Source organism: Pristis pectinata, chromosome 13 (assembly GCF_009764475.1).
Source record: "Pristis pectinata isolate sPriPec2 chromosome 13, sPriPec2.1.pri, whole genome shotgun sequence".
NCBI classification, from domain to species: domain Eukaryota; kingdom Metazoa; phylum Chordata; class Chondrichthyes; order Rhinopristiformes; family Pristidae; genus Pristis; species Pristis pectinata.
Genome location: NC_067417.1, coordinates 856,172 through 880,331, shown reverse-complemented (window position 1 = coordinate 880,331; position 24,160 = coordinate 856,172). Strand labels below are relative to the sequence as shown.

Sequence of the window (24,160 nt, the reverse complement as noted above, 5' to 3'; positions counted from 1 at the left end):
GGCTTGGCGCAGAGGAGGCTGAGGATTGGACAGGCTGAGGGGTGGGGCGGAGGAGGCTGAGGGGTGGGGGAGGGGGCTGAGAAGGGGTTGAGGGGGGAGGGGGCTGAGGGGGGAAGGGGTTGAGGGGTGGAGGAGGGGGCTGAGGTGGGGGGGTTGAGGGTGGGGGTGGAGGAGGGGGCTGAGGGGGGTTGAGGGTGGGGGTGGAGGAGGGGGCTGAGGGGGGAAGGGGTTGAGGGGTGGAGGAGGGGGCTGAGGTGGGGGGTTGAGGGTGGGGGTGTAGGAGGGGGCTGAGGGGGAAGGGGTTAAGGGGTGGAGGAGGGGGCTGAGGTGGGGGGGTTGAGGGTGGGGGTGGAGGAGGGGGCTGAGGGGGGGTTGAGGGTGGGGGTGGAGGAGGGGGCTGAGGGTGGGGGTGGAGGAGGGGGCGGAGGAGGGGGCTGAGGGGGGAAGGGGTTAAGGGGTGGAGGAGGGGGCTGAGGGGGGAAGGGGTTAAGGGGTGGAGGAGGGGGCTGAGGGGGGAAGGGGTTAAGGGGTGTAGGAGGGGGCTGAGGTGGGGGGGTTGAGGGTGGGGGTGGAGGAGGGGGCTGAGGGGGGGTTGAGGGTGGGGGTGGAGGAGGGGGCTGAGGGTGGGGGTGGAGGAGGGGGCTGAGGGGGGAAGGGGTTAAGGGGTGGAGGAGGGGGCTGAGGGGGGAAGGGGTTAAGGGGCGGAGGAGGGGGCTGAGGGTGGGGGTGGAGGAGGGGGCTGAGGGGGGAAGGGGTTAAGGGGTGGAGGAGGGGGCTGAGGGGGGAAGGGGTTAAGGGGCGGAGGAGGGGGCTGAGGGTGGGGGTGGAGGAGGGGGCTGAGGGGGGAAGGGGTTAAGGGGCGGAGGAGGGGGCTGAGGGTGGGGGTGGAGGAGGGGGCTGAGGGGAGGAGGGGGCGGAGGGGTGGTTGCGGTTCCGGGGGAGGGACGAAAACTGAAGGGCAGAGGTTGAAGGTGAGAGGGGAGCGAAAGGGGGCGGAGCTTCCTCACACGGGGGGGGCTGGGTCAGCATGGCCTCAGTGGGCCGAAGGGCCTGAGTCTGTTGGGGGGGCGGGGGCGCGCCCGCCGACTCACGTCGTCCATGAGGAGAAGGATGAGGTTGGGCGCGGCCCCGCCCCCGCCCGCCGCCAACAGCGGGAACCACAGGAGCCGCCAGACCGCCGCCATCTCCGAGCACCGCCTCACGTGACCGCCTCCACGTGACATCACACCACACGTGACCGGCGGAAGATGGCGGTCTGCGTGGCCGTGATCGCCAAGGAGGTGAGTCCGGGCGGAGGGGGGGCGAGAAAGGGGGGGGTCCGGGGTCCGGGGTCCGGCCGCACTCGGTGCCCGGCGGTCAGGCCTCCCGCCTCCCGCCTCCCGCCGGGGCTCCGGGTCCGAGTGTCCGCAGCGGTCGAAGCACCGGGAGGTCCCGGTCATCGCGCCCGGGGAGAGGGTGGTTACCCCGCGGGTGTGGGGGGTATGGAGGGGTGTGTGTGTGTGGGGGGTATGGAGGGGGGTGTGTGTGTGGGGGGTATGGAGGGGGGTGTGTGGGGGGGGTATGGAGGGGGGTGTGTGGGGGGGTATGGAGGGGGGTGTGTGTGTGGGGGGTATGGAGGGGTGTGTGTGTGGGGGGGGTATGGAGGGGGGTGTGTGTGGGGGGGTATGGAGGGGGGTGTGTGTGGGGGGTATGGAGGGGGTGTGTGGGGGGGGTATGGAGGGGGTGTGTGGGGGGGTATGGAGGGGGGTGTGTGTGGGGGGGTATGGAGGGGGTGTGTGTGTGGGGGGTATGGAGGGGGTGTGTGTGTGGGGGGTATGGAGGGGGGTGTGTGGGGGGGGTATGGAGGGGGGTGTGTGGGGGGGTATGGAGGGGGGTGTGTGGGGGGGTATGGAGGGGGGTGTGTGTGGGGGGGTATGGAGGGGGGTGTGTGTGGGGGGTATGGAGGGGGGTGTGTGTGGGGGGTATGGAGGGGTGTGTGTGTGGGGGGTATGGAGGGGGGTGTGTGTGGGGGGGTATGGAGGGGGGGTGTGTGTGGGGGGGGTATGGAGGGGGGTGTGGTGGGGGGTATGGAGGGGGGTGTGTGGGGGTATGGAGGGGGTGTGTGTGTGGGGGGGTATGGAGGGGGGGTGTGTGTGGGGGGGGTATGGAGGGGGGTGTGTGGGGGGTATGGAGGGGGGGTGTGTGTGGGGGGGGTATGGAGGGGGGTGTGTGGGGGGTATGGAGGGGGGTGTGTGTGGGGGGGTATGGAGGGGGGGGTGGGGGGGGGGTATGGAGGGGTGTGGTGTGGGGGGGGTATGGAGGGGGGGTGTGTGGGGGGTATGGAGGGGGGTGTGTGTGTGGGGGGGTATGGAGGGGTGTGGTGTGGGGGGGGGGGTATGGAGGGGGGGGGGGGGTGTGTGGGGGGGTATGGAGGGGGGGTGTGTGGGGGGGGGTATGGAGGGGGGTGTGTGTGGTGGGGGGTTGGGGTAGGGAGGGGTGGGGGTGTGTGGGGGGGGTATGGGGGTTATGGAGAGGGGGGTGTGTGTGGGGGGGTATGGAGGGGGTGTGTGTGGGGGGGGGGTATGGAGGGGGGTGTGTGTGGGGGGGTATGGAGGGGGGGTGTGTGGGGGGTATGGAGGGGGTGTGTGTGGGGGGGGTATGGAGGGGGGTGTGTGTGGGGGGGTATGGAGGGGGTGTGTGTGGGGGGGTATGGAGGGGGTGTGGGTGTGGGGGGTATGGAGGGGGGTGTGTGTGGGGGGTATGGAGGGGGTGTGTGTGGGGGGTATGGAGGGGGGGTGTGTGTGGGGGGTATGGAGGGGGGTGTGTGGGGGGTATGGAGGGGGTGTGTGTGGGGGGGTATGGAGGGGGGGTGTGTGTGGGGGGGTATGGAGGGGTGTGTGTGTGGGGGGTATGGAGGGGTGTGTGTGTGGGGGGTATGGAGGGGGGTGTGTGTGGGGGGGTATGGAGGGGGTGTGTGTGGGGGGGTATGGAGGGGGGTGTGTGTGGGGGGTATGGAGGGGGTGTGTGTGGGGGGTATGGAGGGGTGTGTGTGTGGGGGGTATGGAGGGGGTGTGTGTGGGGGGGTATGGAGGGGGGTGTGTGTGGGGGGTATGGAGGGGGTGTGTGTGGGGGGTATGGAGGGGTGTGTGTGTGGGGGGGTATGGAGGGGGTGTGTGTGTGGGGGGTATGGAGGGGGGTGTGTGTGGGGGGGGGTATGGAGGGGGGTGTGTGTGTGGGGGGGGTATGGAGGGGGTGTGTGTGTGGGGGGGTATGGAGGGGGTGTGTGTGTGGGGGGGTATGGAGGGGGTGTGTGTGTGGGGGGTATGGAGGGGGTGTGTGTGGGGGGGTATGGAGGGGTGTGTGTGTGGGGGGTATGGAGGGGTGTGTGTGTGGGGGGTATGGAGGGGGTGTGTGTGGGGGGTATGGAGGGGGGTGTGTGTGGGGGGTATGGAGGGGTGTGTGTGTGGGGGGTATGGAGGGGGTGTGTGTGTGGGGGGTATGGAGGGGTGTGTGTGTGGGGGGTATGGAGGGGTGTGTGTGTGGGGGGGTATGGAGGGGGTGTGTGTGTGGGGGGTATGGAGGGGGTGTGTGTGTGGGGGGTATGGAGGGGGGTGTGTGTGGGGGGGTATGGAGGGGGGTGTGTGTGGGGGGTATGGAGGGGGGTGTGTGGGGGGGGTATGGAGGGGTGTGTGTGGGGGGGTATGGAGGGGGGTGTGTGTGGGGTGGGTATGGAGGGGGGTGTGTGTGTGGGGGGTATGGAGGGGGTGTGTGTGTGGGGGGGTATGGAGGGGTGTGTGTGTGGGGGGTATGGAGGGGTGTGTGTGTGGGGGGGTATGGAGGGGGGTGTGTGTGGGGGGGGTATGGAGGGGGGTGTGTGTGGGGGGTATGGAGGGGGTGTGTGTGTGGGGGTATGGAGGGGTGTGTGTGTGGGGGTATGGAGGGGTGTGTGTGTGGGGGGGTATGGAGGGGTGTGTGTGGGGGGGTATGGAGGGGTGTGTGTGGGGGGGTATGGAGGGGTGTGTGTGGGGGGGGTATGGAGGGGTGTGTGTGGGGGGGGTATGGAGGGGTGTGTGTGGGGGGGGTATGGGGGGGGGTGTGTGGGGGGGTATGGAGGGGGGTGTGTGGGGGGGTATGGAGGGGGGGTGTGTGGGGGGTATGGAGGGGGGTGTGTGTGGGGGGTATGGAGGGGGGTGTGTGGGTGGGTATGGAGAGGGGTGTGTGTGGGGGGGGTATGGAGGGGGTGTGTGTGGGGGGGTATGGAGGGGGGTGTGTGTGGGGGGGTATGGAGGGGTGTGTGTGTGGGGGGGTATGGAGGGGGGGTGTGTGTGGGGGGTATGGAGGGGGGTGTGTGTGGGGGGTATGGAGGGGGGGTGTGTGTGGGGGGGGTATGGAGGGGGGTGTGTGTGGGGGGTATGGAGGGGGGTGTGTGGGGGTATGGAGGGGGGGTGTGTGTGTGGGGGGGGTATGGAGGGGTGTGTGTGTGGGGGGGTATGGAGGGGGGTGTGTGGGGGGGTATGGAGGGGTGTGTGTGTGGGGGGGGTATGGAGGGGGTGTGTGTGGGGGTATGGAGGGGTGTGTGTGGGGGGGGTATGGAGGGGGTGTGGGTGGGGGGGTATGGAGGGGGTGTGTGTGGGGGGTATGGAGGGGGGGGTGTGTGGGGGGGTATGGAGGGGGGTGTGTGTGGGGGGTATGGAGGGGGGTGTGTGTGGGGGGTATGGAGGGGTGTGTGTGTGGGGGGGTATGGAGGGGGTGTGTGTGGGGGGGTATGGAGGGGGTGTGTGTGTGGGGGGTATGGAGGGGGGTGTGTGTGGGGGGGTATGGAGGGGGGTGTGTGTGGGGGGTATGGAGGGGTGTGTGTGGGGGGGTATGGAGGGGGTGTGTGTGGGGGGGTATGGAGGGGGTGTGTGTGGGGGGGTATGGAGGGGGTGTGTGTGGGGGTATGGAGGGGTGTGTGTGGGGGGGTATGGAGGGGGGTGTGTGTGGGGGGGTATGGAGGGGGGGTGTGTGGGGGGGTATGGAGGGGGTGTGTGGGGGGGGTATGGAGGGGTGTGTGTGTGGGGGGTATGGAGGGGGTGTGTGTGTGGGGGGTATGGAGGGGTGTGTGTGTGGGGGGTATGGAGGGGGGTGTGTGTGGGGGGGTATGGAGGGGGGTGTGTGTGGGGGGGGTATGGAGGGGGGTGTGTGTGGGTATGGAGGGGGTGTGTGTGGGGGGGGGTATGGAGGGGGGTGTGTGTGGGGGTATGGAGGGGTGTTGTGTGTGGGGGGTATGGAGGGGTGTGTGTGTGGGGGGGTTATGGAGGGTGTGTGTGTGGGGGGGGTATGGAGGGGGTGTGTGTGGGGGGTATGGAGGGGGTGTGTGTGGGGGGGTATGGAGGGGTGTGTGTGTGGGGGGGTATGGAGGGGGTGTGTGGGGGGGTATGGAGGGGGGGTGTGTGGGGGGGTATGGAGGGGGTGTGTTTGGGGGGGTATGAGGGGGTGTGTGTGGGGGGTATGGAAGGGGGTGTGTGTGGGGGGGGTATGGAGGGGGGTGTGTGTGGGGGGGTATGGAGGGGGTGTGTGTGGGGGGGTATGGAGGGGTGTGTGTGGGGGGGGTAGGGAGGGGGTGTGTGTGGGGGGGTATGGAGGGGGTGTGTGTGGGGGGGGTATGGAGGGGTGTGTGTGTGGGTATGGAGGGGGTGTGGGGGGGGTATGGAGGGGGGTGTGTGTGTGTGGGGGTATGGAGGGGGTGTGTGGGGGGTATGGAGGGGGTGTGTGTGGGGGGGTATGGAGGGGGGTGTGTGTGGGGGGGTATGGAGGGGGTGTGTGGGGGGGTAGGAGGGGGGGTGTGTGGGGGGTATGGAGGGGGTGGTGTGGGGGGGGTATGGAGGGGGGTGTGTGTGGGGGGGTGGGGGGGGGGTGTGGGGGGGTGGTGGGGTGTTGGGGGGGGGGGTGTGTGGGGGGTAGGGGGGGGGGGTGGGGGGGTATGGAGGGGGGTGTGGGGGGGTATGGAGGGGGTGTGGGGGGGGGGGTGGGAGGGGGGGTGGGGGGGGGGGGTGGGTGGGGGGGGGGGGGTGGGTTGGGGGTGGGTGGGTGGGCGTGGTGGGAGGGGGTGTGTGTGGGGGGAGGGGGGGTGGTGTGTGGGGGGTATGGAGGGGGGTGTGTGTGTGGGGGGGTATGGAGGGGGTGTGTGTGTGGGGGGTATGGAGGGGGTGTGTGTGGGGGGGTATGGAGGGGGTGTGTGTGTGGGGGGTATGGAGGGGGGTGTGTGGGGGGGTATGGAGGGGTGTGTGTGGGGGGGTATGGAGGGGGTGTGTGTGTGGGGGGTATGGAGGGGGGTGTGTGTGGGGGGTATGGAGGGGTGTGTGTGTGGGGGGGTATGGAGGGGGTGTGTGTGTGGGGGGTATGGAGGGGTGTGTGTGGGGGGGTATGGAGGGGTTGTGTGTGGGGGGGTATGGAGGGGTGTGTGTGGGGGGGTATGGAGGGGGTGTGTGTGGGGGGTATGGAGGGGGTGTGTGTGGGGGGTATGGAGGGGGGTGTGTGTGGGGGGTATGGAGGGGGGTGTGTGTGGGGGGGTATGGAGGGGGTGTGTGTGTGGGGGGTATGGAGGGGGGTGTGTGTGGGGGGTATGGAGGGGGGTGTGTGTGGGGGGGGTATGGAGGGGGGTGTGTGTGGGGGGGGTATGGAGGGGTGTGTGTGGGGGGGTATGGAGGGGGTGTGTGTGTGGGGGTATGGAGGGGGGTGTGGTGTGGGGGGGTATGGAGGGGGTTGTGTGTGGGGGGGTATGGAGGGGGTGTGTGTGGGGGGGTATGGAGGGGTGTGTGTGGGGGGGTATGGAGGGGTGTGTGTGTGGGGGTATGGAGGGGGTGTGTGTGGGGGGTATGGAGGGGGTGTGTGTGGGGGGGTATGGAGGGGTGTGTGTGGGGGGTATGGAGGGGGGTGTGTGTGTGGGGGTATGGAGGGTGTGTGTGTGGGGGGTATGGAGGGGGTGGTGTGTGGGGGGTATGGAGGGGGGTGTGTGGTGGGGGGTATGGAGGGGTGTGGTGTGGGGGTATGGAGGGGGGTGTGTGTGGGGGGGTATGGAGGGGTGTGTGTGGGGGGGTATGGAGGGGGGTGTGTGTGGGGGGGTATGGAGGGGGGTGTGTGTGGGGGGGTATGGAGGGGGTGTGTGTGTGGGGGGTATGGAGGGGGGTGTGTGTGTGGGGGGTATGGAGGGGGGTGTGTGTGGGGGTATGGAGGGGTGTGTGTGGGGGGGTATGGAGGGGTGTGTGTGGGGGGGTATGGAGGGGGGTGTGTGTGGGGGGTATGGAGGGGTGTGTGTGGGGGGGGTATGGAGGGGTGTGTGTGGGGGGGTATGGAGGGGGGGTGTGTGGGGGGGTATGGAGGGGGTGTGTGGGGGGGTATGGAGGGGGGTGTGTGGGGGGGTATGGAGGGGGGTGTGGGTGGGGGGGTATGGAGGGGGCGTGTGTGTGGGGGGGGTATGGAGGGGGGTGTGTGTGGGGGGGGTATGGAGGGGGGTGTGTGTGGGGGGGGTATGGAGGGGTGTGTGTGGGGGGGTATGGAGGGGTGTGTGTGTGGGGGGGGTATGGAGGGGTGTGTGTGTGGGGGGGGTATGGAGGGGTGTGTGTGTGGGGGGGGTATGGAGGGGTGTGTGTGGGGGGGTATGGAGGGGTGTGTGTGGGGGTATGGAGGGGTGTGTGTGGGGGGGTATGGAGGGGTGTGTGGGGGGTATGGAGGGGTGTGTGTGGGGGGTATGGAGGGGTGTGTGTGGGGGGGGTATGGAGGGGTGTGTGTGTGGGGGGGGGTATGGAGGGGTGTGTGTGGGGGGGGTATGGAGGGTGTGTGTGTGTGGGGGGGGTATGGAGGGTGTGTGTGTGTGGGGGGTATGGAGGGGGTGTGTGTGTGTGGGGTATGGAGGGGGTGTGTGTGTGTGGGGTATGGAGGGGGTGTGTGTGTGTGGGGTATGGAGGGGGTGTGTGTGTGTGGGGTACGGGGTGTGTGTGTGTGGGGTATGGAGGGGGTGTGTGTGTGGGGTATGGAGGGGGTGTGTGTGTGTGGGGTGGTATGGAGGGGGTGTGTGTGTGGGGGGTATGGAGGGGGTGTGTGTGTGGGGGTATGGAGGGGGTGTGTGGGGGGGTATGGAGGGGGGTGTGTGGGGGGTGTGTGTGGGGGGGTATGGAGGGGGGTGTGTGGGGGGGGGTATGGAGGGGGGTGTGTGTGGGGGGGGTATGGAGGGGGGTGTGTGTGGGGGGGTATGGAGGGGGGTGTGTGTGGGGGGTATGGAGGGGTGTGTGTGGGGGGGGTATGGAGGGGTGTGTGTGGGGGGGTATGGAGGGGGGTGTGTGTGGGGGGGTATGGAGGGGTGTGTGTGGGGGGGTATGGAGGGGTGTGTGTGGGGGTATGGAGGGGGTGTGTGTGTGGGGGGGGTATGGAGGGGGTGTGTGTGTGTGGGGGGTATGGAGGGGGTGTGTGTGTGTGGGGGGTATGGAGGGGGGTGTGTGTGGGGGGTATGGAGGGGGGTGTGTGTGGGGGGTATGGAGGGGTGTGTGTGTGGGGGGGTATGGAGGGGTGTGTGTGTGGGGGGTATGGAGGGGGGGTGTGTGGGGTATGGAGGGGGGTGTGGGGGGGGTATGGAGGGGGTGTGGGGGGGGTATGGAGGGGGGTGTGTGGGGGGGGGTATGGAGGGGGGTGTGTGTGGGGGGGGTATGGAGGGGTGTGTGTGTAGGGGGGGTGTGTGTGGGGGGGGTATGGAGGGGGTGTGTTTGGGGGGGGTATGGAGGGGGGTGTGTGGGGGGGGTATGGAGGGGGGTGTGTGTGGGGGGGGTATGGAGGGTGTGTGTGGGGTACGGAGTGGGGTGTGTCGGGGGTACGGGGGGGGGGTGTGCACGTAATGCTCCAGATTCGGGCATCTCCAGAACCACGCGTGTCTGGGTGCCGAGCAACGTTACCTGAGGGCTGAGGATTGTACTTGGGAGCAGGGACTGTCGACGCTGCAGTTGTCTGCTCTCAGCAACAGGCTCTGGGGGGAATGTTATTGAAACGTACAGAATTATTACAAAATATTTCAGCTTATTTCTTTCAGAGTGATCAGTTTTGCCATTTGTAATTCTCTTTTTCAATTCCGTTTTTGTGTTTTGAATACCAGGCTCTCTTGAGGTTTTACTCTTAATATCTGACACAATTTCTTTTCTCTGCTGACCTTACTCTGTCTTGTCCTCTTATGTCTTGGGTCAACTGCATTTTGGAAACTTGCTCTGAAGTCTCACCATTTGCTCCTTGGATGTCTCCCACTACATGGATACTGATCTATTTTCATAGAAAATCCACCTCCCATGTAGTCTGCACCAACCTACTGTCATTTTTAATTCTCTCCAAGTTCTGATCGACTCTCCCAGACTATCACCCACTTACACAATTTACAGTGGCCAATTAACCCAAAAACCTGTATGTTTTTGGGATGTGGGAGGAAGCCGGAGGAAACTCACACAGTCACAGAGAGAACATGCAAACTCCACACAGACGTCAAGGGTTAGGATTGAACCCGGGTCTCTGAAACAGGCCTTAGTCCAATTACAAATTCTTACCCGGGGTCAGTCTGTCATCCATCACTTGTATACTTCAGTGTAGGATGACAGCTTTCACTGACACCCTCTCCTACTGAGGCGCCCTCTTACTCAGATTCAATTTCTAAACCTGTTACTGGAAGGTTTTGATCATTTGCTCCAATTTCTTTGTAACTTAGGATCAGGCTTCATTTGTTAATTCTTGTGTGAGGTATCTTGTACCGTTCCACACGTCTGTAGCTGCCATGTGGAAGAAGTGAGAGTGGCCTATGGTCTTGCATGTAATTGTGAAGCATCCAAGACTGTTGCTGATGCCTGTTTATTGCTCTTGTGTAGAATTATCCCTTGTACATCAAGACAGTCCCAACGGAGAATGAGCTGAAGTTTCACTATACAGTGCACACTTCGCTGGATGTTGTGGAGGAGAAGATTTCAGCAGTGGGGAAGGCGTTGGTGGATCAAAGGGAGCTATACTTGGGGCTGCTTTACCCCACTGAGGATTACAAAGTGTATCCTTCCTACAACAGAGAGCATTGTGACTGGGTGTGGGGCAAGGGTTGCAGGGTTCTGGGGGCAGGGATCACTGAGGTGGTGGGGTGGGAGGGGTTGCTTGGTTTCTGGGAAGGGGTTGGTGGGGGCAGTGGGTAAGTAAAGGCACCATTCGGAGGGGCTGATGTATGTTGGTGCAGTGTGTTCAGTGCAGTGAACTGATGGATTTTAACTGCTGACCCTGCTGGGAACACATCAGGCTTGGAGTCTGGGGAGGGGGCTTGCACTTCAAATGCCAATACCCTTGTGGCTGGGCTCTCACTGGGTAGCTGGTCGATGAGTCATTGTGATTAGAATTTCAACCTTAACCCTGTTTGCAGGTATGGCTACGTCACCAACACTAAAGTGAAATTTGTTATCGTAGTGGATTCTTCCAATATCGCACTGAGGGACAATGAAATCCGTAGTGTAAGTAGGTGGCCTTCATAGCAGAGAGATCATGGAGGATTGGTCCTGAGGCAAGGTTGGCCTGTGAACAGAAACAATCCTGTCACTCATCTGGAGTTGTGAAGCTAAGTGACTTGACACTTTCCCATAATTCTTCAATTAAACCAGTTGTGTTAACTTGCATTACAACCCGGGTGTCACTTGGAAATCCACCATCTCAAACCTGTGCTCTTCCTGTGTTCAGAATCTGTGATGGGACAATGGCGAGGGAGATTCGCTGTCTAACCCATGTAGTCTCTACCCTGAGATTCTTTGGGATAATGCAGGTCAGTGGTGTATAACAAGGTGTACAGGCAGAATCCAACCCATGGGATTCCTCCCTGTGACTTTAGATGGGTAAGTGCGGTCCTACAGCACAGTAATGGTCCTTTCAACCCATTGTGTTCACGGTGGCTATCCAGCTGCCATGTAGACTAATCCTACACCAATCCCCTTCTACACTTTCTTATGTCCCATCCTTCCCCGCCACCCCCCCCCCCCCCCCCCCCCCCCCCCCCCCCCCACCCCCCCCCCCCCCCCCCCCCAGATTCTCCCATTCACCTACACACTTGGTATTTTACAGCAGTTAATAAGAACATCGAACACTACAGCACAGTATGGGCCCTTTGGCCCACGATGTTGTGCCAACCTTTTAACTTACTCTGAGATCCATCTAACCCTTCCCTCCATCTAACCCTTCCCTCCCATGTAGCCCTCCATTTTTCTATCATCCATGTGCCTATCAAAGAGTCTCCTAAATGTCCCTAATGTATCTGCCCCCACAACCTCTGCTGGCAGTGCGTTCCACGCACCCACCACTCTCTGTTTAAAAAAAACTTACCTCTGACATCCCCCCTTATACCTTCCTCCAATCACCTTAAAATGATGTCCCCTCATGTTAGCCATTTCCGCCCTGGGAAAAAGTCTCTGGCTATCCACTTGATCTACGCCTCTTGTTATCTTGTACACCTCTATCAGGTCACCTCTCACCCTCCTCTCCAAAGAGAAAAGCCCTAGCTCACTCAACCTGTCCTCATAAGACATGCTCTCCAATCCAGGCAGCATCCTGGTAAATCTCCTCGGCACCCTCTCTAAAGCTTCCACATCCTTCCTATAATGAGGTGACCAGAACTGAACACAGTACTTCAAGTGTGGTCTAACCAGAGTTCTATAGAGCTGCAACGTTACCTCATGGCTCTTGAAATCAATTCCCCGACTAATGAAGGCCAACACACCGTCTGCTGCCTTAACAACCCTATCAACCTGCGCTAAAACTTTGAGGGATCTATGGACTTGGACCCCAAGATCCCTCTGTTCCTCCACACTACTAAGAATCCTGCTGTTAACCCTGTATTCTGCCTTCAAATTCGACCTTCCAAAGTGAATCACTTCACTCTTTTCTGTGTTGAACTCCATCTGCCACTCCTCAGCCCAGCTTTGCATCCTGTTATTTTTGCACCTCTCCAAAATCTGCCCCCCACCCCCCTCCCTCCCTCCCTGATCTGCTGCTCAGTGTCTCTGCTGCTATTGGGGGATCTGTAGAATACGCTCAATAGAGTGATCGCTCCCTTCCTGTTTCTGACTTCCACCCACACTGACTCAGTGGGCGATTACTCCAGGACATCCTCCCTTTCTGCAGCTGTGACACTGTCCCTGATCAGCAAAGCGCTCCCCCACCTCTTTTACTTCTGTCCCTGTCCATTTTGAAACCTCTAAACCCTGGAATATCCAGCAGCCATTCCTGCCCTTGTGACAGCCAAGTCTCTGTAATGGCCACAACATCGTAATTCCATGTACTTACCTATGCTCTATGTTCATCAGCCTTGTACCTGATATTTCTCACATTAAAGTAGACGCACTTCAGCCCATCCAACTGACTGCAATTTTGCCCTTTCAACTGCCTATCCTTCCTCACAGTCTCTCTACACGCTGCATCAACCTGTACACCAACTGCCCCATCTGCTGACCTGTCACTCTGGTTCTCATCCCCCTGCCAAACTAGTTTAAACCCTCCCCAACAGTTCTAGAAAACCTGCCCGCAAGGATATTGGTCCCCCTTCAGTTCAGGTGTAACCCATCCCTTTTGTACATGTCATACCTTCCCCAGAAGAGGTCCCAATGATCTGTTCAGTCATTGGGATTGAAGAGATCATTCCCTTCAATGATCTCTGCATCAATTTCTCAGCCACACATTCATCAGTCAAATTATCCTATTCTTACCCTCACTGACATGTGGCACAGGCAGCAATCCAGAGATTACTACCCTTGAGGTCCTGCTTTTCAGCTTCCTACCTAGTTCCCTATATTCACTTTTCAAGACCTCATCCCTTTTCCTATCTATGTCATTTGGTATGGATGTGTACCACAACCTCTGGCTGTTCACCCTCCCCCTTCACAATGCTGTGAACTCGATCTAAGATGTCTCTGATCCTGGCACCTGGGAGGCAACATACCATTCGGGAGTCTCTTTCATGTCCACGGAATCTCCTGTCTGTTCCCCTGACCAATGAATCCCCTATCACTACTGCTCTCCTCTTCTCCTCCCTTCCCTTCTGAGCCACAGAGCCAGACTCAGTGCCAGCGACCTGACTGCTGCGGCTTTCCCCTGGTAGGTCGTCCCCCCAGCAGTATCCAAAGCAGTATACCTGTTATTGATGGGAACGGCCACAGGGGTACTCTGCACTACCTGCCTATTCCCTTCCCATCTCCTGACATTCACCCAGCTACCTGCCTCCTGCAACTTAAGTGTGGCTCCCTCCCTGTAGCTTTTATCTATCACTTCCTCTTTCTCCCGTAGGAGCTGCAGCTCCGGTTCCCTAACATGGTCTGTAAGGAGCTGCAGCTGGATGCACCTCCCTTAGTTATAGCTATCAGGGAGATCTCCCACATCTGGCAGGAAGAACACACCACTGACCCTGGATCCATTGTCACTACTTTAGCTTGGCACTAATAGACGAAGAAACTTACCTTAGCCTCTTCTCACCAAAGCCTCAGGTCCCAATCTAACACTGGTCCACCCCAACAGTGGTCACTCTGCTTGACCCTACTTCTTTTTATTGGTTGTTCCTAATTGGCATGCTGTGTTGGTGCCAGAAGCGTGGTGACACTTGCGGGCTGCCCCCAGCATACCATGCCTTAGGGTTAGGGGGATGCATTTCACTGTTTTGATGTACATGTGACTAATAAAGAAATCTTAAAATTTCCCATTCAATTATCACCTAACGATTCACAGCTGTGCCCCTCATATTGTCGGGAAATACCTGGAAAGCAACTGGGTTCCGACACTCGCCTCTTTATATGGCTCCCATTTCTCGCTCAGACTCTTGCTTCTCGCTCCAAGTCACGGCCCTTACTACCTGGAAATTAACCTGTGGGATGTGGGAGGGAACAGGAGCACCCGGGAGAAACCCGCATGATCGCAGGGAGAACCTGCAAACTGGAGCTGTGATGCTGTGTCTCCTCCACTTTTAATCTGTGACTAGATCACTTGCCTTTAGGGGACATTTCCCTGACCCAAAGGTCCCAGAAGGGTTTAGGTGCTCACCTGTCCAGAGCCATTGACACCTCCACAGGTTCATTGACCAGTGGCTTCCAGTGAAGGTTTGTAAGCCCCAGCCCTAAGTGGTGTGACAGGACAAGCCTGCATGTCCTGCCTCAGTGCTGAGTAAGCTATTAAATGCTTTGGATGTCTGTGAATATTTCAAATCTTCACGAATTCAAAAACGTTTAAAGATTACACTGGGTATTCTGCTTAGCTCTACCATGCAGAGAGATGATTCACTGGAGCGCCCTTGGGCCTGGATCTAGGTACGTGGCCCAGTACGTGCTGAAGTGCAGGAACCTGGTGCTCTTGCAGTGGTGACCCAGTGATCTTGTCACCTCATGGCCCAGCGTGGAGCGCACAGCTGAGGCAGTGAGCGATGACTGCTGGCAAGGGCTGCCATTGAGTGTGCGGGGGTGAGCAATGTGACCACTCAGCACTGAGAGGGGAGGTTCACCCTGGCTGGCACCGTGACTGTGGCCGCTGCTGAGGACTGGCGGCACCTTTGTGGACAGACCGCCAGGGTCCTCTGCCATCATAACTTGTTGGCTGTGTAACTGTCTCCCCATTGTTTTCCTGCACAGCTCTCCCAGCACTCAGATTTCTTTACAGTAATGAGGTCAGTGGTGCCAGCCCATGTTATCCATTCCATTACTGCAGAGTGCCAGTGCTGGCTGAACCTTCCAACAGGTTCCCGTTCCTGTAGCAAGCAGCGGTACTGAGGGCAGGGGCGTCTCGTACAGCAGCAGCCTCAGCATCTCCACATACAATGTCATAAATGACTCCATTAGCACTGTTCCCAGAGAACACATTCTGAGGCTGGTGTATTGTAATTAAGATTAAAAATGATCAACAATTTATAATTTTTTAAATACAAGCACTAGAAATAAAACTTAAACAAATACATTGTTTCAGGGCAATGTATTGACCTGAACCAGGCAACCATTGAAACGAGTGTTGGTGCTGAACCTACGCTGGTCTAAGTTGCTGCAGCTTCACAGTGCCGCTCTCTAAATGGAACATTGGGAACTGAAAGAAGTTGGCACTTTGCCACAGGAGTGGAGCGTGGTCACAATCTGTGGCAGGAATATCTCTGGAAATTCTGCATTCAAGTGAATGTCCCTCAGAAGTGTTTGGGTTGTCAGACTGGCTGTCTCTGCAGAGTACTAGTGGGTGGCACAGTGGTGTAACTGGTCGAGCTGCTGCCTCTACAGTGGATGAGACCCAGGTTCGATCCTGATCTCTGGTGCTGTGGTCCCCCCCCCCACCCCCGGTCCCATAGACATGCAGACTGGTAGGTTAATTAACCCTAGTGTAGGTGAGTGGTGGAATCTGCGGGGAGTTGATGAGAATGTAGGGAGAATAGCGTGGGATTAGTGTAGGACTAACACGTGGGTGGTTGATGGTCAGTGTAGACTCAATGGGCAGAAGGGCCTGTTTATGTGCTGTATCTCTGGCTTTGATGGGGAAGGGCTGGACTAGAGATGTTATCATTTTGTTTTTTTGTTTTTCTGTACAGATGTTCAGGAAGTTGCACAATTCCTACACTGATGTGATGTGCAATCCGTTCTACAACCCAGGAGAGGTGATTCAGTCCAAGTAAGGCATGTCCAATGCAGAACTTGTGCTTGCAATAACTCTGGTCTTGTGAAAGAACCAGTCTAGAAGGCTGTGAATGCTGGTTGATTGGTTTTTGTTGGGTTAAGATGCCCAATCTGCTGAGTATTTCCAGAATTTTCACTTTGTTTCAGGTTTTGAACAGCCATTTTTCATTTGTTTTAGATATGACCTTATCTGGTGAAGAATTTTTCCTCCAATGCCCGTGGACATCAGTTTTACCAGGGCTCCTTGATACAGCACTGTTGTCAGATGCTACAGTATCTTGATGGCAACGAAAGTCACTCTCGCCTCATGTTAGCAGTTTTGTTCTTTTGTATGTTTAGTCCAAGGCTGTGGTGAGGTCTAGAGCCAGGTAGTCTTGGCAATACCCAACCTGAGCATTGTAGCAGGTTATCGGTAAGTACGTGCTGCTTGAGAGCACTGTTGATGGTACCGTCCATCTTCTTGATGATTGATAGTAGACCGGGTGATGACTGGATTGGATTTGTCCTGCTTTTTTGTAGATGGGACCTATTGGGGAATTTTGCATGTTGGGTAGATGCCGGTGTTGTAACTGTACTAGAACAGCTTGGCTAGAGGTGCCACTAGTCCTGGGGTGAAAGTCTTCAGCCCTGAGCCGGGATGTTGTGTGATCCCATTGCCTTTGTAAACAGTGCTCTCAGCCTTGTTTGAATTCCACATGGAGTGAATGAAATTTGCTGAATTGATATGTGATGGGGATGTCAGGAGGAAGCTGAGATGGATTATCCAGTGAACACCTCTGAGTGAAAATGTTTGAATGCTTCAGCCTTTGTCACATTGGAGTTAAGGGTGGGATGTTCTTGGAGTTGCCAGTTCCTGATAATTGTCCACCATTGTTCACAACCAGGTATGGCAGCTTTGCAGAGCTTTGATCTGACTTGTCAGCAGTGGGACTATTTATCTGTTGCCTGCTCACTGCCAAACCCCTGCATCCATCATGCACACTAACGCCATTGATTGTTACCTTGCTGAGCAAGCAGGAAAATGGCACAGAATAAAATGTAGTATTTTAGTTAACGTAATGTACCAATAGAAAAGTTGTACAAGATTTTACATTTGACCAGGGTAATGTTCAGCGTTAGAATGGTAGTGGTCAGGGCTTGGACCAATGCCTGTTAATCCTTCATTGCACTGGGATACAGTAGCTGGCTCTGTTCTTCTGGCTGTGAGCGGTGGGTGTACAGAAGCTCGGTGCTTTGGATTCTGGGTGGGCTCTTGTGTCGTGTTTTCGGGAGCTCCAATAACTGGTGGTCTTGTGCTGTGTGTTTCAGGGTCTTTGACAACATGGTTTCGGGCATGATGGTCCAGGTGTGCTGAGGCTTTGACTTGGAGTTCCTGCTGTCCTCTGGGCCTGTGGTGCTCACCGGTCTATCTGTTCAACCTACAGGACTAATTTAAACCCAATGCCACCTGCATTTTATAGACACTTTTTCAACTCCTCAAGGGTTATCACTCACGTATACGTAATGCCTAATGCTCTTGAACATCACAACGTGATCACAATGAGTAAGATCTCCAGGCTGAGTTCAGTTTGAAGCTTAATAACCTGGCCCCATCTTTCGTTTCTAAACACCCTGTTTCAACGGTTTGTTTGTACATGGTAGATGGCAAGTTCCATGAAAGTGATGCTATTGTACTGCACACTCTCTCCATTCGCAGCAGCTGAACCTGTCACACCACTGATAAAACCTGGTATCCAAAGCAAGATTCTTGGGTCCTTGTTGTCGAGCTGAAACCTTGCTGTTCTCTTTGTATGTGTCTGTGTAAGTGGGAGTTTCGATATAATTGGTCCAGTTGCATCAATGCTCAGGAGTTTTTAACTAAATTTCCTCATTTGCTGGTCTGTGCCATCGCTGTATCCATCTTTCTCATAGGGGAATCCATAAATTGAAGATCTCCAATATTGGAAGTATCACAATATTTGGATTTTGAGGTTTCTCTATGCAGTTGGCCCCATGTTAGATAGTGGAACTTATTTGAATGTATATGTTTTGCCCTTTGTTGTTGAATTGTAAATATAATTTCAACCTCAATATTCTCCTGTTTTGTTATAGTTTGGGTAACATTGTGTGCTGCTTCTCATGTAGAACCTCCCAACCGCACCACTCAAGATTCCAGTTGGCAAATCGACTCAAAACTGTATGCTTTCAGCTTGCAATGGCTGAAGGGTTTAATTGGTTCATTACAATCTTCTTGAGAACACCTTTCACTAGGTCAGCTGCAGTTTGGTGGGAAGCACTTATCCTTGAGTCAGCAGGCTGTGAGCAAAACCCATCCCAGGGACCTGAGCAAATCTTACTGACGCTCCAGAATTGAGGGAGAACTGCATTGCTAGGGGCGGTGTCCTTTGGATGAGGTGAATGTAAAAGATGCATGGCGCTGCTTTGTTGGGATACTGCATTCTACGTAGATATTTATTCCTCAGTTGGTATTGGTGAAAAGATGATCGTATCACACTTGTTCCTGGGATCTTCCTGTGCAAACTCTGCATCTCCTTCATTACACGGTGCTGAAAGATTCCACTGTCATCTAGAGTTTTATAAATACTGCCAGGGTGGCAAAGTGGCTCAGCTGGTGGAGGGACTACCTCACAGCTCCAGAGACCCAGCTTGAGTCCTGACATTGGGTGCTGTCTGTGTGGAATTTGTACGTTCTTCCTGTGACTGTGTGGGTTTCCTTCGGGTGCTCAGGTTTTCTCCGACATCCCACAGATGTTGCAAGTCAGTAGGTTAATTGGCCACTGCCCCTAGTGTAGGTAAAGGGTAGAATCTGGGGATTTTTAATGGGAAAATGTAGATTTAGAATAAACAGGTGCTTGATGGTTGGTACAGACTCTGGGCTAAAGACCCTTTTTCTGTGCTGCATCTCTCTGACTAAAAGCTGCGACACAAACAGGAAACTCCATTATATCTGTGAATTAGTTAAGCAGTCTAAAGTTACTTTGTCAGCAGACTGCATTAGGTACAGCATAGAAGTAAGTTAGTTACAAGAGTTTGCAGTGGATTTGCTTTGACATGGATCTGGGTAGATGAACAGAGGGATCTTTGCAAATAAGTAGATTGTGCATAAACACCCTGCCTGCACAGTGCTGTTGCTTTTGCAACACGAGCCATGCTATAAATGCAACTTAAGTCTGATATTAAAATCTTTTATTACACAGGTACAGATTAAGTACAGACATACCTGATTCAATGTTACAATCACAGCTGAATATAACAGTACACAGAAAGCCCAAGTCGGGAAGAGCATGCCCAAATATGTTACTAGAATGGCTACAGAACTCCAGGAGTGGCAGGGAAAGAGTAAAACAAAATGCTCATCTTCTGTACTTTGAACATTCACTGTGCAATAATTCAATACATTAGATTTATCCACTGAGGAGCTGCTGACACTGTTCCCAAACGATATGATAAACACACTTGCCCAGCGGTTTGCTTGCTCCTGAAATGTTATCTTTGTTAGTTATACCAACACTTTCATCACTACCATTCATCCCCTCAACCAAACAGCAGCAGCTGGAGAGAGAGAGGGACAGATGCAAGACTGAGTAAGCCTTAAATGAGCAGGACAACTGAATAAAATGGAGAGCCACAGACTGGGACATTGTGGACCATGGCCCAGGCCCGCTGACCCTCCGTTTTGGCTTCTTGAACCCTTATCTGGTGTGTGTTTTACCTTTCTCAGGAGGCACTGGACTGATGACCAACATTTCCAACAGTGGACAATCATATAACTGAGCTAGTAGGTTTAGCCTCCACTTAGTTGTATATGGCTGTAGGTCACTGCAACAGTGTGGATTGAAACCACAAGTGCTTTCAAGAGGGGAGAGGAGGATTCCCTGGCCTATTGGAGCAGGAAAGGTGGGGAAATGAGACTGCAGAAGGAAATAGAATATCTTTTAAAGTGCTATTTTTGGCTGAGCAGAAGGTGGATTCGCTGTTTGTTCTGTGGATTCTCCCTCTGCTGCAGATGATCAGACAAGCAAGTTAACCTGTTTTAGCATCTGTCATTGTTGTTGCTTATCACGTAATTTTGGACAGCAAGGTAAAGGATTAGACTGCAGGCCAGAGAGGATGCAAGGTAGACGTTAGCTGTAGAATGATGGATACAGGAAGCCAGTTTACCCATCATGCCTGTGCTAGCTCAGCATCAATTCCCTTTTGAAAATTTCTACTGAATCTGCTTCCATTGCCCTTCCAGGCAGCACATTCCAGATCACAACCTGTTTCTTTCTCCATGCAAGAGTTTGAATAAACATGGTGCTTGGCACAATCTGGGATCAAGGAGACATTCCAAAGTCGAAGTGGAGGCAGTCCAGTCTCCACTGATCTACAGGGCAGCTCCAAGTGCTCCCACCTTGAGTAACCCACTGGGCAGGGTTGTTGCAGACATTCATTGGCTCCCACTCTCCCTCAGCAGCATCCTCCTTGACTCGAGAGCTTTATTACTGGACCTACTGTTCTATTACCCGAGGCTAGGGACAGAAGTTTGGTGTGTGGCCTTGTTATTACTGAGATTTTATTCAGCATCCTGACCAGGCACATTAGAGGAGGGTTGTGGTGAAGCAGCATGTGATATCCACTCACCCTTCATGTCAGCAGGCCTTGAGCAAGGCCCATTCTGGGGATGTCACAAAAATCCAGCTGACACTTCAGATGGAAGTCAGTATGGGCACAGTTCCCAGCACAGCATCTCCAGGAACCTTGCATGTAAGGATGAAGGGGCCATATTCTAAGTCAATAAACCTGGGGACAGATCTGTGGCTTCATGCAGTCATTGGTGAGCTTCAGGGTGTAAAGGGATTTGGAGAAGAAAGACAAGAGGGTGGTAATAGAAGCTGGAAACAGAAAATGGGCCATATTATAGAAATCAGAAGTATTCATATATTATCTCTAAGATATTTATAAAAATATAAACATTATTCTTATCACATGATAAATAAAGTAATAATTGTTTCTATCTGGTTGTCACCTTGCTGCCCCTCTGCAGCAGTGTGTTTGGAGTGATCAGTAATGGAAAACAGTGCACTTTGTGCTCCTCAACAACAATGGCCACAGTGGCTGATGGACATCCACACACACTGACTGCACATTCACAGGGCAGCTGGTGGCCTGTTCAGGAAGGTGTCCAAGATGAAGAGCTCTGCTATGGGGGAGTGAAAATCGGATGGGAACAAGGAGGCATTTTTTTTTTTCAAACCATCAGCATTATCCAGAGTCTGTTAGGATAATCAGCCACTTACTGCCCTGGTAATCAGTGCATGTGGGACAAACAGATATGTAGCTATAGGGATGGTTCTTTGAAAACCCACAGTGGTCACATAGGGAAATGAGAAAATCTGGAGCAAGGTAGCCCTCTGGCTTGATGCTGATCTATGGTACAGCCCATCACAGCAGTGGGTCAAAGTGAAGTATTCATGTGTTCTTACTAATGACGGAACTCAAGTCCAACCCTTGGGTATAACCTCCCCTGCCGCTCAAAGGGAATGTTTTTTCAAAATTAAGAGAACAGCCTGTCCAAGGAAAATAACACTTTTTTAAAGCGTTGCCATGCTTGTGGCTAAACACAGGACAATCAAGGGAGCCAACATCTTGATACCAAATGGAGACACGAGACTGCAGAAGATGGAATCTGGAGCAAAAAACAAACTGTTGGAGGAACTCGGTGGGGCAGGCAGTATCTGTGAAGGAGAGGGATGGTTGATGTCCTGGACTGAGACCCTGAATCAGGATTGATGCTGCCTGACCTGTTTGTTTTTTGGTCTTGATACCAAAGCTTTGGCATGTTTCTGTGGTGAGCTGAAACTGAACAGTTAATCAGCTTTTCTTCCAGGTGATAACTTTTTTTTGAACCAGATTGTAGAGCCAGACGGTGCTTTGGTTTTCACTATAGGTGGCGCCTGCTGGATCTCCTCCACTGCTCACCATGGAGAGGAGACAGAGAGGGTTACAGTGATCTGGGAAAATAGAAGGACGTGGATAGAAGGGGTGGGAGAGGGGAAATGTGCAGTGCTGCACTGAGGAGATCAAGGAGGGGATGTGGAGAAATGGGTCGGCTTTCAGTACATTTGTTTAAGAATTCAGTTCATGCATGAAAAAATAAAACTCATGATTCAAGAAACATCTGAACATCACGAAGGATCACAATGAACAATTACAAGAGCAAAGGGTATCGTACATCAAGATGCTCTCAAGGAATCAATCCCCACCAAAAACGAGAAAGAAGGGAGGTAGAGAATCAAAGGATTGCAGCAAGTCAAAACTTCATTCATGCTTAAAAAGAAATTTAAAAAATTAACGATCGTCATTTATTAATACCTTTTTCCTCGTATTCAGTACAATGAGGTCACTGAGAGTGGGTTCTTCACATGTAGCTCTTTTACCCAACGCTTTGCTGTAACTTCGAGCCTTTAGGATTATTTGAACCAGCATATCTGTAAATTCACAGAAAGACAGGAGCCCTGCCCAATTTGGAAAGCTTCTCCCAGAGGGCTGGTGCCTTTGGTGTGGGAGCACCATGGCTGAGGGCTCAACACTTGCTCAGAGTTTCAAAATGCTGCTCCTCTTTCATGAGTGACTGGCAGTGCAACACTATTTGGGGCATGGAGAATTTTTGGGTTTATAGTGGCGCCGAGGTGCATCTGGTATCTTCTTGGCTGGCTAGCAAGTAGTATGGAGTGCTCCTTCATGTGTGAATGTGAACAATGTGTCTGTTGGCATGTGCCTTGAATGGATCTGTTACCTCATACCTTTGTTTAACGGTAATGATGAGTGTATGTTAGAGCAAATGTGAATTTCTGGAACGCACAGTGGGTCACCATGAGGCTGGGACCCAAGGGCAAGGGAGGTGAGGGCAGGTCTGTGGGCAAAAGGGGGGGATTCAAGGGCACAAAGGATTGGGGGGGTGGGGAATCCAGGGGCAAGAAATGTTGGAAGGGGATCTATGGACAAGGGAGATGAAGGGGATAGGTTTCCAAGGGGAAGAAATGTCTTTGGGGGCTGGGGCCAAGGGGAAGAAAGGTTGGGGGTGGAATTCCAAGGGCAATGGAGGTAAGGGGAGGGATGTCCAAAGGAGAGAAAGGTCGGGGGAGAATCGAAGGGTGACAGCTCAGTAGGATGGAGCAGTTGGTGGGAGAGTAAAGAGTGTGGTGACCTGGGGTGTGGGCTGTGTCCAAGTGAGTATTTTTGGAATTTTTAAAGCAGCATATTTGTCTTTTCCAAGTTAGAAATTTCCCTCATTCTAACCAAATGCGGGATATTGCTGAACTTTAAGGAGTCTTTGTCCAAACAGTTCATCACAGTCTGTGGTCAGGAGATAAATCTCCAGATAATGTTCAGACCTGTGACACTGAGGAAGAGGGAACGTTTGGTAAACGACCAAAAATGAATTTTAAAAAATGCAGATGGATTTCTTTGTCTCATCTAGGTTGAGTGAGGTTGTTGAAACTCCCAGGATTAACAAGTGAAGAGAGGTCATTCAGAGGTCAGTTCAAATGAAGTCTTCAGGTAGTTGAGAAGTTGCATTGTTGATTAGTGGGAGGCAGTTTCGACTGGGATTGGGGTGGGTGGAGAGACACAGCGGGAGGTGATTACAGATCCGGTCTCTCCAGGGCATTCAACCCCACCACTGGGAACAACATCTGGCTGGACCTGGCTGCCAGAACCAGCAGAGGACGAGCTGGTGGCTGTGCTAGTAGACTGTGGGCCTTGGGCATTCAACCCACAGACATGGTGATGTTTCTCCCAATCCTTGTGCTGGCAGAAGGAGCCACAGTAACGGGCTGTGTTGCAACCACTGCACGTTTCGCTGGCTTTCCGACCACAATTCCAGCAACTCTGAAAGACACAAACTCCAACTGTCACTGATGCAAATACCAGATAGGTCAGTTTTAAGTCCTTGATTGCAGCTATTGATGAAGTAATTCAGTATTAATGGATGGAATACTCATGGCTGAGTATAGGGCAGGGCAGCACAGGTTAGGTAATCCCATCAAACTCTCACAGGGCATGTTAAAAAGTAAACTTCCCTCTATACGTCCCATACATTTTCTCACCCTTCCTTGACTCGGTCATTCACACATGAACTATTATAGCTGTCAAGCACTCTCACATCTGTGATTTAGGATGGGTGTCAATACTCCATTACACAACCCAGCTGCTCATGTACAACTATAGACATTACCAGAAATGACTTGGCCATGAGGCCATCGCTCCTTTGCTGCTGATTATTCTGCACATGAGCAGAATCCTAATTCTACAACTACTCCCTGTTCCATACATCTTTATCCTCCCTCCCACCTCCAGTCTAACATGTATTTCAATGTTGGTCACCAATTCCACACTTAGAGTATTGTTTTCAGTTTTCATTATAGGAAGGATGTGGAAGCTTCAGAGAGGGTGCAGAGGAGATTTACCAGGATACTGCCTGGATTAGAGAACATGTATTATGAGGAAAGGTTGAGCAAGCTAGGGCTTTTCTCTTTGGA

General features: G+C 54.8%; 3 protein-coding genes across 8 annotated transcripts in view; 1 reads left to right on the top strand and 2 right to left on the bottom strand.

Moving 5' to 3' along the window:
• Positions 1 to 1,223, bottom strand: part of galns (galactosamine (N-acetyl)-6-sulfatase) — a 36,420-nt gene extending 35,197 nt beyond the window's left edge. The window contains exon 1 of the mRNA XM_052028631.1: positions 1,092 to 1,223. Within this exon, the coding sequence (XP_051884591.1) occupies positions 1,092 to 1,223 (132 nt within the window). The remainder of the gene's footprint in view (positions 1 to 1,091) is intronic.
• trappc2l (trafficking protein particle complex subunit 2L) lies at positions 1,133 to 17,708 on the top strand. Its single transcript, XM_052028635.1, has 5 exons — positions 1,133 to 1,280; positions 9,855 to 10,027; positions 10,388 to 10,475; positions 15,554 to 15,633; positions 16,947 to 17,708. Exons 1-5 carry the CDS (start codon positions 1,248 to 1,250, stop codon positions 16,990 to 16,992), a joined length of 420 nt encoding a protein of 139 aa, XP_051884595.1. The 5' UTR covers positions 1,133 to 1,247; the 3' UTR covers positions 16,993 to 17,708.
• A 1,099-nt stretch (positions 17,709 to 18,807) lies between these two features.
• cbfa2t3 (CBFA2/RUNX1 partner transcriptional co-repressor 3) overlaps positions 18,808 to 24,160 on the bottom strand; it is a 183,630-nt gene continuing 178,277 nt past the window's right edge. For all 6 annotated transcript variants that reach the window (XM_052028618.1, XM_052028616.1, XM_052028617.1 and 3 more), the window contains one exon: positions 18,808 to 23,510. In XM_052028618.1, coding sequence (XP_051884578.1) covers positions 23,205 to 23,510 — 306 coding nt within the window. In that variant the 3' untranslated portion in view covers positions 18,808 to 23,204. The remainder of the gene's footprint in view (positions 23,511 to 24,160) is intronic.

What these genes read in the sequence shown, in the direction of transcription:
- trappc2l (XM_052028635.1), top strand. Translation starts at nt 1,248, where the DNA reads ATGGCGGTCTGCGTGGCCGTGATCGCCAAGGAG. An exon ending in TGGCCGTGATCGCCAAGGAG is followed by an intron (nt 1,281 to 9,854) that starts GTGAGTCCGGGC and finishes GCTCTTGTGTAG; the next exon opens with AATTATCCCTTGTACATCAA. An exon ending in GGGACAATGAAATCCGTAGT is followed by an intron (nt 10,476 to 15,553) that starts GTAAGTAGGTGG and finishes TTTTCTGTACAG; the next exon opens with ATGTTCAGGAAGTTGCACAA.